Below are 14,319 nucleotides of genomic sequence, written 5' to 3'. Positions count from 1 at the left end.
GCTAGAAACGCTGCAGCTGTAGCACTCACCACAGCGACAGGAGGGCCAGTAGCTAGGTCAACAGGAGGCTTTGCAGGGGGTTCGCTCGGCTTAGCGATGTCTCTCAGGGCGTGTGGATTTTACACACCCCCCCCCAGTGACGTAGCTGGGTCGACCTCACTTTTTAGTGCAGACTTGGCCTGAGGCATGGTCTACACTGAAAAGTCTGTCGGCATGACTACGTCCGTCGGGGTGGGGACAACCCCCAGCTGGGCCAACGGAACAGGGCCTCTGTCAGTGTAGCTAACGTTGTCCGGGGAGATGGGCTTCCTACACCGACAGAAAAACTCCTTCAGCCAGCCTAGGCTCCAGCCACACGCGGGGGCTCTGCCGACATAGACTCCATAGTGCAGACATACCCTTGGCTGCACCACTTGAAGGGGTCTCAGATGTGGCAGACCCAGCCCTCTATCTAGACACTTATCTGGCCTCCGTGACTGAGCGCCTCACACCCCTGTCAGGCAGGGCAGGGCTAGGGCCACAACCAACGCAGGACACTATAACTATCCCAGCTACCTTCCAACCTGCAGGATCTTTCGAACCCTTTCCTCTGGGTCCAGAGAGAGGCTTACGTTTCATTCGGCTGTAGCGAAGGCAAAGGGCAGGGCAGAACCAGCTCTCCCTTCCTGTCTACGGGACGCGCAACAGAGCCGGAGGCCGCGCCTGCAGCCAAGTTTCCCAAGGGAGAGGAAATAGACACAGGATCGGGAAATGGGAATGGGCCGGGAAGCAGCACAGACGGCGGGGAGATCCTGGCAGAGCCATAGTCTCCTCGCACTGGGATGGTCTGCTAGGTGGCTGGGCTGCGGGTCTTGGAGAGCAGCTGCTGAGAAGGGGCTTCTAAACGCGATGGTGTTGCCTGATTTTCTCCCCTGACTTTTCTCACCACAGCGATAGGACCCTGCTGCTTCCTCAGACGTGACTCCTCTCCTGCCGAAGGAGAGAGGGGCAAAGGAACAGGGATGGAGAAGGCAAGTGGCTTCCTCCTGGGGGGCCTGGACAAGGGAGCCTCTCCTTGCAGGCAGGGGGGTTATGGGTCTGGCTTGGCTTTGCAATTGCTCTCAGCCTCCCCCCTCCCCGTGAGAGAGCCACCTCTGGGGAGGGGACAGGGTTTAGACTTGCTGTGCTGCTCTGCAGTGGGGAAGGACAAGGCGCCCTGGGCCCCTGTCTCGCTCTCCCTGCCTATTAGGAGCCCGCAGGGAACAGACCGATCCCCAGGGAGGGGGGAATGGCTAGCAGTCCTAGCCCTGCTCCTCACAAGCCAGTTGCACGTGGGGTTGCAGGAGGAGCGCGGCATCGCATGGGCATGCAGCTCCAGAAATCCTACCCTCACGCGGCAGGACCTCCCCCCTCCCCCAGCTGCAGGGATCCTGTGCGGCCCTGGGGAAAGGGCCCGAGAGCGAGCAGTGTGTACTTCCCAGGAGCGCCAGGGTACCCAGCATGCCCAGGGTGTGCGGTGGGGGGCGCTGGCCCAGGGTGGTGGAGGGCTCCCTGCTCACGCTAGGCACCGGTGCGCTAACCCCGTGCTGCTGCGGGGAGGACATTGTTCCCACTGAAAACAGGAAGCGGCTCCAGCCTTTCCTGGTTCCATGCTGGCTGGGAATGGGATGCTAACAAACCCGCTGCCTGTCGACCCATGGAGGCTGCACTGCCCCCTCAGCCCAAAGGGGGCGCAGGCGGGAAGCTGCAGGGTGGCATGGCATGGCGTGTAAAAGCACCAGCCGCAGAGGCATGGAGAGTAACCAGGAGCCGCTTATTCCTCGCATAGGGTGTAACGGGACTGACGTGCTGCTGAGGTCTCAGGCTGGCCTCTCTGCCCGGGGGGAATTTCACCCCGCAGGAGGAGTGGCATCTCCCTAGTCCAGCTTCCAAAGCCAGGCTGCTTGGGGTGGGAGGCTGGAGCTGCACCACGGCGCTGAGTGAGTGGTGCCGATGATCCAAACGATGGCCGAGTGCGAGGGGAGGTTGATGGGGGTGCTGAGGTGTGAAACAGGCATCCCGAGTCTGTGTGGTCATTAAAGATCCTATGCCACTCTCGGCAGGACTCAGGGGGTTACCCCCATCCTCTAGTGGCCTGGCCCCATTCCAATACACACTCTTGGCATTTTGCTATTTTTTCCCCCTTAAAGCCCCTGGTGCTGAAGTCAGGTTATTATGGGAGAATTTCAGCTTCCATGTTTTTAAAAGTCAGATCCCAGCCCTCCTGGCTGTGGAGAAAAGCTTGAAAATGTGACCCCCAAAGGTTCAAAACCTGAACGGTGAATAAAACACCCCAATGTTTCACTTGTAAAATCTCAGGATTTTTAAACCAGTGTCTGGATTATTGGGAGATTGGTTCATGACTTTTGCATACTTGGGGCCTTCTGTCTCCCTGAAACCTTTCATCTGGCCACCATACTCTTTACTTCCTGTCCTAGAAATTGCTGTGTCGTGCGGCTAGTTCAGACTGGCTGATGTGTTCCACACCAGCGCTGGCTGCTTTAGCAATTCACTGGTGGGTGGGTGGGTGCCCTCTTGGCCCGATTCTCTGTGGCCCTGCCCCCGGTGCTGTTGTTTACCGTGCAAAGTGACTGGGAAACGCTGCTGAATCCGAATGTAGCGCTTTGCACTGGTGTCAGGGCCGGGGTCGGTACAGGGCTCTCAGATCCTTTGGCATGGAAGGAGCCTGAGATGTCTGGGGTTCTCTGGGTGGGGTTCTCCGCAGGGCGAGCTGGACTCAATCTCCGAGAGGGAGGAGGAGGCCGACGTAGCAGGGGCGGACGAGCGGGCAATCCTGCGCTACGAGGAACACATCACCACGCTGCTCGTCACCATCGCCCAGCTCCACAGCAAGGCCGAGCGGCTGCAGCAGAGGAGAACCAGGTACCTGCCCTGCTTGTCACAGGTTCAGTTTCTGTTGGCAGCGCAGGACTGGGGTTGATACAGCCGCGCTGGGCCTGGGACTGATTGCCCATGAATCCTTGCCCAGGCCTTAGCCTCCTCTCGCCCTGCCCATGGCATGCTCTATGGCCTCCTTTCAGCCCCACTTCCCAGTGTCCTGCCTCTCCCCTTCTCCCACACCCACTTCCACTCCGTATTCAAACTCTCCCCGACTCTGTTCGTTCCAGGGGCCAGTTCAAAATTACCCTCCAGCCTGTGCCGGAGACCTGGCCTCTCTCTCAACTCCCCTTCTCCCTCAGAGCAATAGCTCCCTTTTTGTCCGTCCTAGCTCCTCCGCTGGGGCGCGAGAGCCTTCTCCTCTGCCATCGGGAACAGCGTCGCCACTTCATCAACTCTCATTCTCATCTGAAAACCCCCGCGCCTCCCCGGCTGGTAGCCCTCAGTTTCTCTAACCCTTTGCTACTCTGGACCAGCTAACTCTGAGAAGCAGTTCTGGGTAGCAAAGTTGCTCGTTGTCATCTATTGTATTCTATTCTATTCCGGGTCTTGTACGCAGCCCGTGCCCATCACCATGGTATCTGTGCATCTGATTCTTTAGCTGAAAACATGGTCTCCTTTAAAGGCTATGGACTGGCTGCTGTGGTCTGACCTGCCTGGCTTCATCTACCCGAGACTTTGTGTTCTTCGTCTTTCCCTGCAGCCCTGGGGAAGAAAGACAGGAACTTTCTAACCCCCCGCTTTCGATCAGACCTGTCCAAGTGTCATGAACATTTACGGGCTCAGAGCCACATTTTTCTTGTCCTCCTGTCCCATGATGATGAAAAAACTCCTGATATTTTACTCACCCATGAAAACGATTCTAATTTTGCAAGGCTGCACTAAAGGTGCTCTGGGAACAGACGCTTGCTATTAATGCATGTGCTCACTAGATGTCACTGTTGCTCAGTGACATAATATTAATCTGGCAGCAAAATATTGGTGTTTTAGAGGGCTGGTTTCAGGTGGTTAGACTCACACCTGGAACTCAGCTGTCTCACATCAGCTGCCCCCTTTGCCATGTCCCCGGGGGGAGTGGAGTTGACCACTCTCTCCCTGGCCATCCTCTGGCTTTGATTTCCTGCAGAGAGGAAGATGAGTATTCAGACCAGTGCTCCGAATACACAGCAAGCCTTCCCAGGTGTGTGCAGAGGCCCCGGAGCCTGGCCATCCGTCCGTTCCCCATGGGCTGCATGGAGGAAGGTAAAGGGGGTTCATTATATTCTGCCCCAAGCTATCCCAGGCCTTTTGGAGGCAATGAGGTCTAGTGGGTAGACCCAGGTCTTCTGGGTTCTATTTCTGCCTCTGCCACTGGCCTGCTGAGTGACTCAGGGCAAGTCACTTCCCCCCTCCATGCCTCAGTTTCCCCAGCTGTGAAATGAGGAAAATGATACCACCCCTGCTATGTCAAGTACTTTGAGATCGCTGAGGGAAGAGCTCTTGACAAGGTTTATTATCACTGAAAGGGTTTCATCTCGCCAGGGGCCCTGTTCTCACCAGAGCCGGCTCCCCCATGCTCAGGTTCCGATAGATCCGGGGGCCCAGAAGTGGCAGGCTGGCTATTGTGTATGGAAGCCATCCCCAGCCAGGGTCGCTGCCCCCTGTGTTCGTCCCATCGGGATGCTGCCGCGTTGCCTTGGCCCACCTGGGTCACTGCAACGAGGGCTCGAGGCAACGGTGCACAGGCCTGCGGAGCTGGAGGGAGGCGGGATGGGGCTGCCATGATCGAAGGGGGTGAACCCAGGGATGCCATGGCCGGGGGCCAGAGCCTGCCAGCTGCTTCCTGGTGGTACAGACTCATGGGCCCCTCTTTTCCTGCCCCGTGCTCCGGCGATGGGCCTGCTGCTAAATCCACGCAGGTGGTAGGTGTTGTGTGGTGCCGGGAGCTCCGTCCCCTTGTGCACTGAGAGGAGCCACGGCCGTTGCCCGCGCTGCTGGGTCTGTCCCTCTTTATGGCAGCCTCTCTGGGATGCAGCCCAGATGCCCGAGGATGGAAGGGGCACGAGCCCCACCAGGCCTCCCCCCGACTCGTCCCCTCTCTCCCCCGCTAGGAGGCAGCTCCGACGTGTTCCTAGATCTGCAGCAGGCTGTGGCCTCTCTGGAGAACGCCGTGTTCTCCCGGCGGAGCCATGCTCGGCTGCTTGGCAGCGCTGGTGGGGAGACGGGCGCGGGTGGCCCCAGCGCGGCGGGGGAGGAGTGGGCCCAGATAGCCAAGGTGAGCAAACCTCCCTTCCCCCACTTTCTTAACCGCCCCCCTCCCCTCTTCCTTCCGAACGCCTGCCCTGGGCTCTCAGCCGCCCCATGCTGGGACAGGCAGGGTTTGCCTTCCCTGTGCAGCGACCCCGACCTGCCCTGGCACTGGGCCCCAGCTCTGTCCTGCCCAGACCCCTGGAAGAGGGGCAGCAGGTTCTCTGGGGCCTGGCCAGTCCTCTCTGCAGAGGGTACCCACGAGGGGGCAGCTACAGCCAGTTGTGATGGTGTCTGAGGTGGAAGTGCACCGAGACCTGCCAGCACATACCCCATAGAGGCCACCAAGTAGCCATCAGGGCTGCCTCCCCCCAAGCCAGCCAGTCCCCCTGCCCTGGGGGCAGATTGGAGCAGGCGCCCCTAGAGGGGAAAGGCCCCTTGTCCCATTCCCTGCCCCCCTGAGCCAGCCAGTCCCCTGATCTTGGAGGTTTGTGTTTAAATTGCCTGGAACCAGAGGTGGTGTGGATGCAATGAAGCCTAGATACCAAGGTGACAGGTGCCTGAGGGAGAGCTCTGAACTCCTGGCATGATGCAGTGATTGTAGCTTCGGTGGGTGACTGGGATGGGTGTGGGGGTTGCATTTCCAGACCCTGGAAGAGCTAGAACAAGGCCTGGGGGGTCTTGCGGGACTCCCGGAGGACAACGGGAGCTGTCCCTGGAAGGCAGCACCCAGGGCGCCGGGGGAGAAGACGAGCGAGGCCAGCCCAGGGCTCTCAGCAGAGGACATGAGCTGGATCAAGAATGAAATAACCACATACGCAGAGAGGAACGCAGCTCTCCGGGTGGCGCTAGGGAGCAAGGAGGAGGAGCTAAGCAGGTCCAAGGTCACCCTGCAAGCATTCCAGGAGGAACGGGAGAAGCTCCAGAGAAAGGTATGCATGACAGCGGTGATGGCTGCCCTGCCACTGACACGCAGCCACCTCCGGGGGCAGGGCAGCAGTGCTGCACACTGCGGGAAAAGAGACTTTTGGCCAGGAGTGGTAGGTTCAGGTCTTCTGACTAGTGCAATGGATGTTTTACTGTCCATGCAGAGCAGCCAGGAGCTTATTTGGGAAGGTCTCAACCCGACCACCCCAAGCACCCAGCCACACGGGTGACCTTTTTATTTGCTGTATTCTATTCGGCCACTAAATGTCATTGAGTGGCTGTGTAGTATTCCAAGTGGGGTGGGGGGGCTCCCTGGTAAACAAAGCAGACAAAGCTAGAACTCAAGCTGTGGGGAAGCCTGTGTGTTTGTAGCCGTTTTGTTCCACACACCCCTTCTGATTCATCGAATCCGTGATTCTCATCTTGTGGCAAAAAGCGTGGGGGTCACATGACCTGCCTCGGGAGGGTGAAGGGCTGGGCCACCCCCCTGGGAATGGAGCTCTTGGGCCCCAGGACGCAGGGTTCTGCTCAGCCTGCTTGAGCTATTCCACTGGAAGGTGGCTGGGTGACGGGGCACTGAAGGAGGGAGGGATTTCACAGTGTCCGTGTTGGGGTGCGAGGACCTCGGTTTCACAAGCTCTGGGATCTATGTGGACTCGGCTTGTTAATTTCCTGGGGGACCCTGCGGGGAAAGTGCTGTCAGAATCAGTCTGATCTCTGTACCACTGGTGCAATCCAGACTCACACCCCTCACTTCCATGGAGCTACTCCGGTCGCCCTTGTGCAGCAGCCGGGAGGGGAGTGACGGGTGCCGCTCTCTGCCCAGGTCAAGGAGCTGCAGGACTCGCTGCTCAGAATGGAGACGCCGTCCCAACCCTGCAGCCCCTCAGCATCTGCCAGTGACACTGTCAGCACCAGGGGGTCCGTCAGCCCCGGCGGGGAAGGGGAGCCCTGGCCATTCCAGGTGAGTGCAGCGCCAGGGGCTGGCCCAGGTCTCAGTGCTGCTTCTCCATCCCATCCCGCTAGGTCCTGCTCACTGCAGGGGTCAGGAGGCCGGCCGGGCCGCAGCTCCCCAGGCTGTTGGGTTACATGGCTGCCGAGCTTAGAGCCGGGAACGACCCGTAGACAGGGACCAGCAGCTGCCAGCCAGCTGCGGGCCCGCTCCAAAGCCCCCTGCAGCCAATGGAGAGACTCCCCAGCTGACCGCAGGGCGTTTGGATCAGGCCCGGCTGCATGCATCACCTGCAACAGGCAAGGAGCCAAGGGGGTGTAGTGCACGGGCTGCGGGCGTGTGGCCGTGTCTCCCTCAGAGCTGGCCAGACCAAGTACAACAGGCAGCTTCTCACAGCCAGGGGATTTACTCCTTCGGCTCAGCTGGGAGAGGGCTGGGCCAGTCTCCACTGATGGCTGTGGCCACAGGTCCCAGGTGGCCGTGGATTGTCACGCCAGGGCTGCTCCATTCCTGCTGCGGTGTTTAACCGCAGCTTGGTTAATGCCCCACCCTGGGTGTCATTTCGACTAGCACCCGTGGGCCCCTATCCCAGCCCCCAGGCCCGTGGCCGTCCTGCAGGGCATCGTTAACATCCACAGACTCATTCCTTTGTTTGTCGTCCCCGCTGGCGCCCTCTGCAGGACCCAGTTGCCGCAGCCCAAAGCCTGATCCGGTGCTTTCAGAGCTGCTCCAGCACCCAGCACCTCTGCCGCCTGTTCCCCCAGCACCGCCCCCCGGCGTCGGAGAGCCACGTCAGGGAGTGGGAAGCTCGGACCCAGCAGCTGCGAGGGTGAGGGCAGAGGATCGCCAAGCACTTTATACGTTGGACGGGGCAGCCTCGCACCAGGCCCCTCCCCATCAATGAGTGTGATCATCCCCCCCGGCACAGTCAGGGGAAACTGAGGCACGGAAAGGGGAAGTGACTCACCCAAAGTCACACAGGAAGTCTGGAATAGAAGAGCCAGGAATAGAACCTAGGAGTCCTGACCCCCCTCCCCTGCACTAAACGCTGGACCCCACTCCCCTCCCAAAGCGGGAATAGAACCCAGGAGTCCTGATTCCCAATCCCCTGCATTAAGCAGACTCTCACGTCCAAAGCTATAATGGGCAACCCCTCCCCGCCCCCCCCTCCCCGAGGATGGTGCAATTAAATGCCACCATGGCCCCAGTATTTGGCACATCCTCCTCCTGGGCTGAATTTCCGGGCTGGGGAGGGCTGCAGGGTGTCCAGTGGCGCCCCCTGGGGCTGGTTCCACAGCTGCATTGACGGGTGGCGAGGGTCCCTGTGGGAGGAGGATGTGTGGATAGCACGGGAGGTGTATTTGTCTGGGCATCGCTCAGGGATGCGGAAGAGCCGGGTGGGTTATAAACCGGCCCTTCCCTGGGCTCCCCCGGGAGCCAGCCCTGCCCCGTCAGCGCCGCGCCTCTCGCCCCAGGTGCATCGAGCAGCTCAAAGGCCTGAACCAGCTGCTCTCGGGGACCCTGCGGGAGTGGAAGGGCCACTCGGAGCGGCTCAGCATGCGGCTGGGGCAGCACGAGTCCAACAGCACGGCCCTGCGCCTGGCCGCGCAGTACAGGTGAGGGGCCCGCCCCCGAGACCCCTCCGGGATCCCCGCACGGGGAGAGGGGGCGGAGCTAGGTTGGGAGGGGGAATGGACTTGTGTGGGAGGGACAGGGATATGGGGGGCTCCCGGTGTTGGGAAGGAGCGTGGGGGGGGCTCAGGAGGGGGTGTGAGGGGTTGTGGGGGGCTCAGGAGTGGCGTGAGGGGCTGGGGGGCTTGGGAGGGGGCACGAGGGGCTGGGGGGCTCAGGAGGGGGTGTGAGGGGTTGTGGGGGGCTCAGGAGGGGGTGCGAAGGGCTGAGGAGCTCAGGAGGGGTGTGAGGGGCTGGGCGGCTCAGGAGGGGCTGGGGGCTCTGGAGGGGGTGTGAGGGATTGTGGGGGGCTCAGGAGGGGGTGTGAAGGGTTGTGGGGGCTCAGGAGGGAGTGTGAGGGGCTGGGGGGCTCAGGAGGGGGTGTGAGGGATTGTGGGGGGCTCAGGAGGGGGCACGAGGGCCTGTGGGGGCTCAGGACGGGTTACAAGGGGGTGGGGGCCCTGCCAGCTCTCAAGCTGCTCTCTGTGCTCGGCCCGGCAGCGAGCGCTGCATGGAGGCCTACGAGGTGCTGCTGCCCCTGGCCGGGGTGAAGCTGGGGCCCTGGCTGGAGCCAGAGGAGGAGGGAGACGCCCTGGACAAAGGTGAGTCCTTGCAACTGGTCCCCTCTGGCCCCACAGCCACCAAACGCCCCTCGCTGTGGGGTTGGCAGCTCAGGGGTGGGCGGGGGGAGCCCATCGCTCCACGGCGCCCCCAGGGGTGAGGGGGGAACTGGTTGCCATGTGCCCGGCTCTGCCCCGGGCTCCATCCCGGCCAGGAGCGGGGGGCCCTGCCTGCCGAGGACGCTCCAGCATGAGTTTGTTCCCTGCTCTAGGAGAGCCCGGGGAGCGCGCCCCCAACAGCCCGGGCGGCAGGACGGGGGCCGTGCTGGACGAGGCCAGGAGGTTCCTGGGGAGAGCAGAGCCCGAGGGCGAGGAGGCCGGGTCGGGGCAGGACGGGGCTGCCGGGACCCATGGATGGAAAAGGTAGCAGAGCTCCTATGGGAGGGTTGTCAAGGGAGCAGGGCTGCAGGCTTCTGAAAGGGGCCCCAAAACTCTGATCTGAGCCCTGGGGGATGGGACCCCGAGCCCCCAGTCCAGGTGATGAGTCCAGCAGCCTGCAACCCCGGGGGATGGGACCCTGAGCCCCAGAGCGCCCCCCATCCAATGGGATGGGACTGAGCCCCCCCAGTTCCAGGGGATGGGACCATCAGCCTCCTACCCCAGAGCCCCCCCCATGCCAGGGATTGGACCTTGAGCCCCAAACTCAGGTCCAAGGGCTGTTGGGCCCCCTCCACCCCCTTCTCCTAGCCTGCTCTTCTCGACACCTCTCCGTCCCAGCAGCGCCCCCAGCCCCGGGGCCCAGGCGCCCGGGGGAGCAGAGGAGGGGATCCTGTACGAATACATCCGGCGGCTGCGGGCGGAGCAGGCCTCCGTGGAGGTCTCCCTGCTGGATCTGGGCTGCCAGGCGGCCCCTGGTTCCGTCGGTGCCGTGATCCAGAGTAACGACGCCATCAAGGCCATGGTGGACGAGGCCGTCAGGGTCGCAGGCGGGGTCCTGCCTGGGGAGACACCAAGGCCAAAGATGGAGAAGCCGCAGCTGCTGCACGACTTAGTGGCCATCAGGGTAGGCACGGGGCAAGGCGGCCTGGGCTAGTGGCCAGAGTGCAGGGCGGGGAGCCAGGACTCCGGGGTTCTGTTCCCGGCTCTGGGAGGGGAGTGCAGCCTACTGATTAGCGCCAGATCAGGGTTGGGGGGAGCTGGACTTCTGGGATTTGTTTTTGGCTTTGGGAGGGGAGAGAGGTCTGGTGGCTAGAGTGTGTGTGTGTCAGGACTCCTGGGTTCTATTTCTGGCTCTGCCACAGACCTGCTGGGTGACCTTGGGCAATTCACACCCCCCCCCCCCACGGTGCCTCAGTTTCCCTCGCTGTAAATCAGGGACCCAGAGGGCTGTGAGGCTTGGTTAGCGTTTGTGAAATATTATTACTGGGGTAACTGCTGAGCAGGCCATAACGGGAACCCAGAGGGTGGGGTGAGGGGCTGGGGGAGCACAACACGTGGGGCACGTGGCTCTCTAGTGGCGGGATTGTCAAGCGCGGGGGACCCTCTTGTGGCTGCTCCCTGCAGAGGGACACGAGCCGGGAGATTTGCTGCAGCTATTGGGACCCTGCGTTTAGCTCGGGCCGGAGGGGCCAGGCCTGGGGAGCCGGAGCTCGCCATGGCCCAGGGCCAGCCGCTCGCGGCTGCCTCTCTGACGGCGCCTCCCTCTGGCCCCAGGAGTCCATGGCGGATCTGAAGACCCGGCTGCACCTGGCGGAGAAGGAGACGCGAGGCCTGGAGCTCTGCACCTACACGCACCGGGCGCAGGAGGCCGCCCACCTGCTGCTCATCGAGCACCTGCAGGGGGAGCTGGACGAGCAGCGGGGCCGGCGCCCCAGCTCCGGGAGCAGCAGCAGCGGAGACAGCAGCAGTTGCAGCAGCTGCCGCGGGGTACGTCAGGGGCTGGGCGCCGCCCTCCCGCCTGCAGACACAGGCTCGGCCAGGTGGACGGCAGCCCCGCCCGTCCGGGCCCCTAGGCAGCGGGGGGTACCTGGAGGTGGTCAGGGAAACACAGGAACAAAAGGGAAACTCCCTGGGGCCTGGCCCACGAGGCAGCCCTGGACCCCAAAGGGAGAGCAGCTCTGCCCCGACTTGGGCGTTTCACATCCATTGTGCACTGGTGTACATGGCCCCACAGAGGGGGGGATCTGCCCCACCTGGGGGACAGGGTGGGGGGCCCCGCAAGGAGGCTCCAGGTGAGAATCGGTGCCTCTGCCGGGTTCACAAGGAGCCGAGAGGCCGTTGTGACCCCGATGTCCCTGCCGGGGGTGGGGCGCTGGCGGAGTCTGAGCCCAGCTGACGGGGAGGTTGTGAGCTGGGTTTGTCAGGTGCCCCCGGGGCCCATCCCAGCAGCCGCTGCGCGGTGCCGGGGGAGCTCAGGGATGTTCTTGGGTTTCTCCAGGACGTCGGGAGACGGGAGGCAGAAGCGGCGAGACCCCAGGCTGCCCTGGATCGGGAGACGATGATGCTGGAGCTGGTCGGGGCGCTGGCCCGGTGAGCACCCCCTTCCCTCCGTGGGGAGCCCCATGTCCCCAACATCCCCCTCCCAGCCCTGGCAGCGTCACTGACTGCACGGGGGCCGCAGGCTGGGGGGAGGAATCAGGGGCCCTGCCCGGCTGGGGGGCACAGAGTGGAAAGATCTTGGGCGGAGTGCAGCGCCCCACGGCTGGAGACTCAGCCAGGGGCTGGGGGGAGGGGGAATCCCATCTCGGGCGAGGGGGCAGGGGGAGATCCAGTCTCAATGTGGGGGGCAGGGGGGCTCCCCTCTCCACGGGATCTGTGGCATCCTCCGTCAAGCCTTTGTTTCCATGGCAGGAGCAGGGAGCTGAGGGGCCAGGCCCAGGCCCTGGCGGCCTCCCTGGAGCAGCGCAGTGTGGCCAGCCGGGCGCAGCGGGCCCAGTGCGTCGGGATCACCAGAGACTTCTTCCAGGCTCACAGGTGAGGGGATGGAGATCCCGGCGCTCGCCCCCCAAGGCCCCGCTGGGAGCCCCTGCACCCCCCGCCTCAGGCCAGACTCTCCCAGGGCTCCCTCCTGCCACTCTCCTGGGGCTGCAGCCCGGCCTGGGAGCTCTTTGTCCGGTGCCTGCAGGTGCCAGTTGGGGCAACGCGCCCCGAGGGGAAAGGACCAAGGGCAGCAACCTGGGGACGCCTCATTTGAACGGCTCCCAGTGCTTGGTAAAGACAAGGGCAGAGCCCAGATCTCTGTGGGAATGGAGGCGAGGTCGCACAGGGCGTCTGCGAAAGAGCTGGGGAGAGACCCCAGGAGTCCAGGCTCCCAGGCCCCTGCTCTAACCACTGGGCCCCACTCCCCTCCCAGAGCTGGGGGTAGACCCCAGGGCCACGAGTCTGGCTCCCAGCCCCCTGCTAGGCAGCTCTGTCTGCAGTAGGCCATTTGGGTGAGATTGCCAGTCCATGTGCACCCAGCGGAGGGGTTTAGTTGCACTTTGGCTAAGGCCCAGAATCACCCCAGGGGCTTCTCTGAGCCTGTCCCGAGCTCTGCACCCCCCTGTGCTCTTCCCCCCCCCCCCAGCTGATCCGGGAGCAGCTTCCCTCTCCTGCCCCCCCGTGAGCCAAGTCCCTGCTCCTGAGCCCGCCTCTCTCCGCAGCGCCCTGGTGCTGGCCTACAGGAATGCCAGGAGGAAGCAGGAGGCTCAGCTGCGGAGGCTGGAGGCCCAGATGGGCGCGATGGGCGAGCGGCATGGGGAGCAGCTGCGCTCGCTCGCACAGGCCGTGCAAAGGCTGGAAGAGCGGCGCGTGGCCGCGGCCGGCAGCGAGACCTGCATCTAGGGCAGAGCCACGGCGGGCAGTGGGGGTGGCCGAGTCCCTCCCATGGGCGTGCAGGGGGAGACCAGCTGGCAGGGCCCAGGGTCGCCTCTCCAATCCATGGGGAGCTGGGAGCAGGGGGTCTTCTGTTGGTTGAGTTTATTGCTCATAAATCACAACCCGCGGCCCCCGGCTAGCCCAGCTCTGGGCTCCCCACACACAGCTGTGCCGATGCCCCCCGGCCTGTCCTGGTTTCCCACATACAGAGAGCTGCTGCTGCCACTTGGCCAAGCGTTGGGGGGAGGTTAGCGCTTGGGAGGTTTATTCTCGGTGCAGATCGGGAAGGGGTTAACAGCGGGGGGCTGTACAGGTGAATTGGGTCAGGTTTTGGTCCATGCTGGGCCCAGGGGCTGTGGCATTTGCGTGGCGAGGAAGTCACTCAATAAAGAGATCTCCAGGCCGAATGGGACTCTTCCCTGTGCCTTCCGACATCCACGAGGGCACGGACGAGGCTGAGCTGTCTGCGTCTAGCCGGGCTGCTCTTTGCATGTCCTCTGTTACAGACTCCCATCAATGTTCCCTCTCAGCTGCCCAGGGGGACGCCTGGCATGGCAGGTTCTCCAGCTCCATCCTTAACGCCGGGCCCGGAGATCACCATCTTCTTTTCTGGGCATCGTTAGAGACAAGGGGTTGCTGGACTCCAGTCCCTTCTGTAAGAAAATACACAGCTCCTTTGCCCTGGGCCTCTCCTAGGGGTGGCAGGGGGTGGGAATGGGAACAGGAAAGTTCTGACCTTCTCTGAATGGAGCCAGGCGCTTTCCGCATTCACACCTATCCCAGCACAGACCTGCAGTGCCAGCGAAGAGCCAGCGGAGGGCGCCTCTGCACACAACATGGAGCCTCTCTGCCCTGGGGGAGCCCAGCAATGGAAATCGACTGGGGGAGCCTCAAAGCCAAGTGCGGCCCGAGCACGGGGCCCAGACCTTCCCAGGGGAGCCTGGTCTTGTAGCCTCCGACAGAGCAGCATACAGGGGAGGCCCTCGCTGAACTCAGCTGCCTTTGGTAACAGATCCAGCTGTTACACAGCATGCACAATTATCCTGTGGAACTCTCTGCCACAAGTTCTTGTCGATGCCGAGAGCTGAGGAGGAGTCCAGGGCCAGTCCCCCCAGTTCTGCTCCTGTTCAGCTGTGGGCCATGAGGTTTCTGCAGCCCGCAGCGGCTTTGACGGCTGCCATCGCCTTCGGGCAAGGCGAGCTCCGACCTGCA

General features: G+C 62.8%; 1 protein-coding gene across 3 annotated transcripts; it reads left to right on the top strand.

The window, feature by feature from the left end:
• The first annotated feature begins 628 nt into the window (after positions 1–628).
• Positions 629–13,514, top strand: USHBP1 (USH1 protein network component harmonin binding protein 1). Of its 3 annotated transcripts, XM_065578222.1 has the most exons (16): positions 748–833; positions 931–1,010; positions 2,744–2,901; positions 4,043–4,158; positions 5,007–5,170; positions 5,790–6,074; positions 6,896–7,033; positions 7,702–7,850; positions 8,497–8,637; positions 9,194–9,294; positions 9,525–9,675; positions 10,030–10,315; positions 10,966–11,178; positions 11,690–11,781; positions 12,103–12,225; positions 12,894–13,514. In XM_065578222.1, the coding sequence occupies exons 2-16, from the start codon at positions 1,002–1,004 to the stop codon at positions 13,072–13,074; spliced, it is 2,307 nt and encodes a 768-aa protein (XP_065434294.1). In that variant the 5' UTR covers positions 748–833; positions 931–1,001; the 3' UTR covers positions 13,075–13,514. The 3 variants fall into 3 exon arrangements, with proteins under 3 accessions (XP_023963909.2, XP_065434294.1, XP_042717892.2); XM_024108141.3 differs by having other exon boundaries at positions 629–1,010; positions 10,033–10,315; XM_042861958.2 differs by lacking the exons at positions 748–833; positions 931–1,010; positions 5,007–5,170 and having other exon boundaries at positions 2,762–2,901.
• Positions 13,515–14,319: the final 805 nt, after the last annotated feature.

Source organism: Chrysemys picta, chromosome 25, assembly GCF_011386835.1.
Source record: "Chrysemys picta bellii isolate R12L10 chromosome 25, ASM1138683v2, whole genome shotgun sequence".
Lineage (NCBI taxonomy): Eukaryota > Metazoa > Chordata > Testudines > Emydidae > Chrysemys > Chrysemys picta.
The sequence above is the reverse complement of the archived record's forward strand: the minus strand, read 5'-3'. Positions and strand labels throughout refer to the sequence as shown.

What these genes read in the sequence shown, in the direction of transcription:
- USHBP1 (XM_065578222.1), top strand. An exon ending in AGTGGGCCCAGATAGCCAAG is followed by an intron (nt 5,171 to 5,789) that starts GTGAGCAAACCT and finishes TTGCATTTCCAG; the next exon opens with ACCCTGGAAGAGCTAGAACA. An exon ending in GGGAGCCCTGGCCATTCCAG is followed by an intron (nt 7,034 to 7,701) that starts GTGAGTGCAGCG and finishes CGCCCTCTGCAG; the next exon opens with GACCCAGTTGCCGCAGCCCA.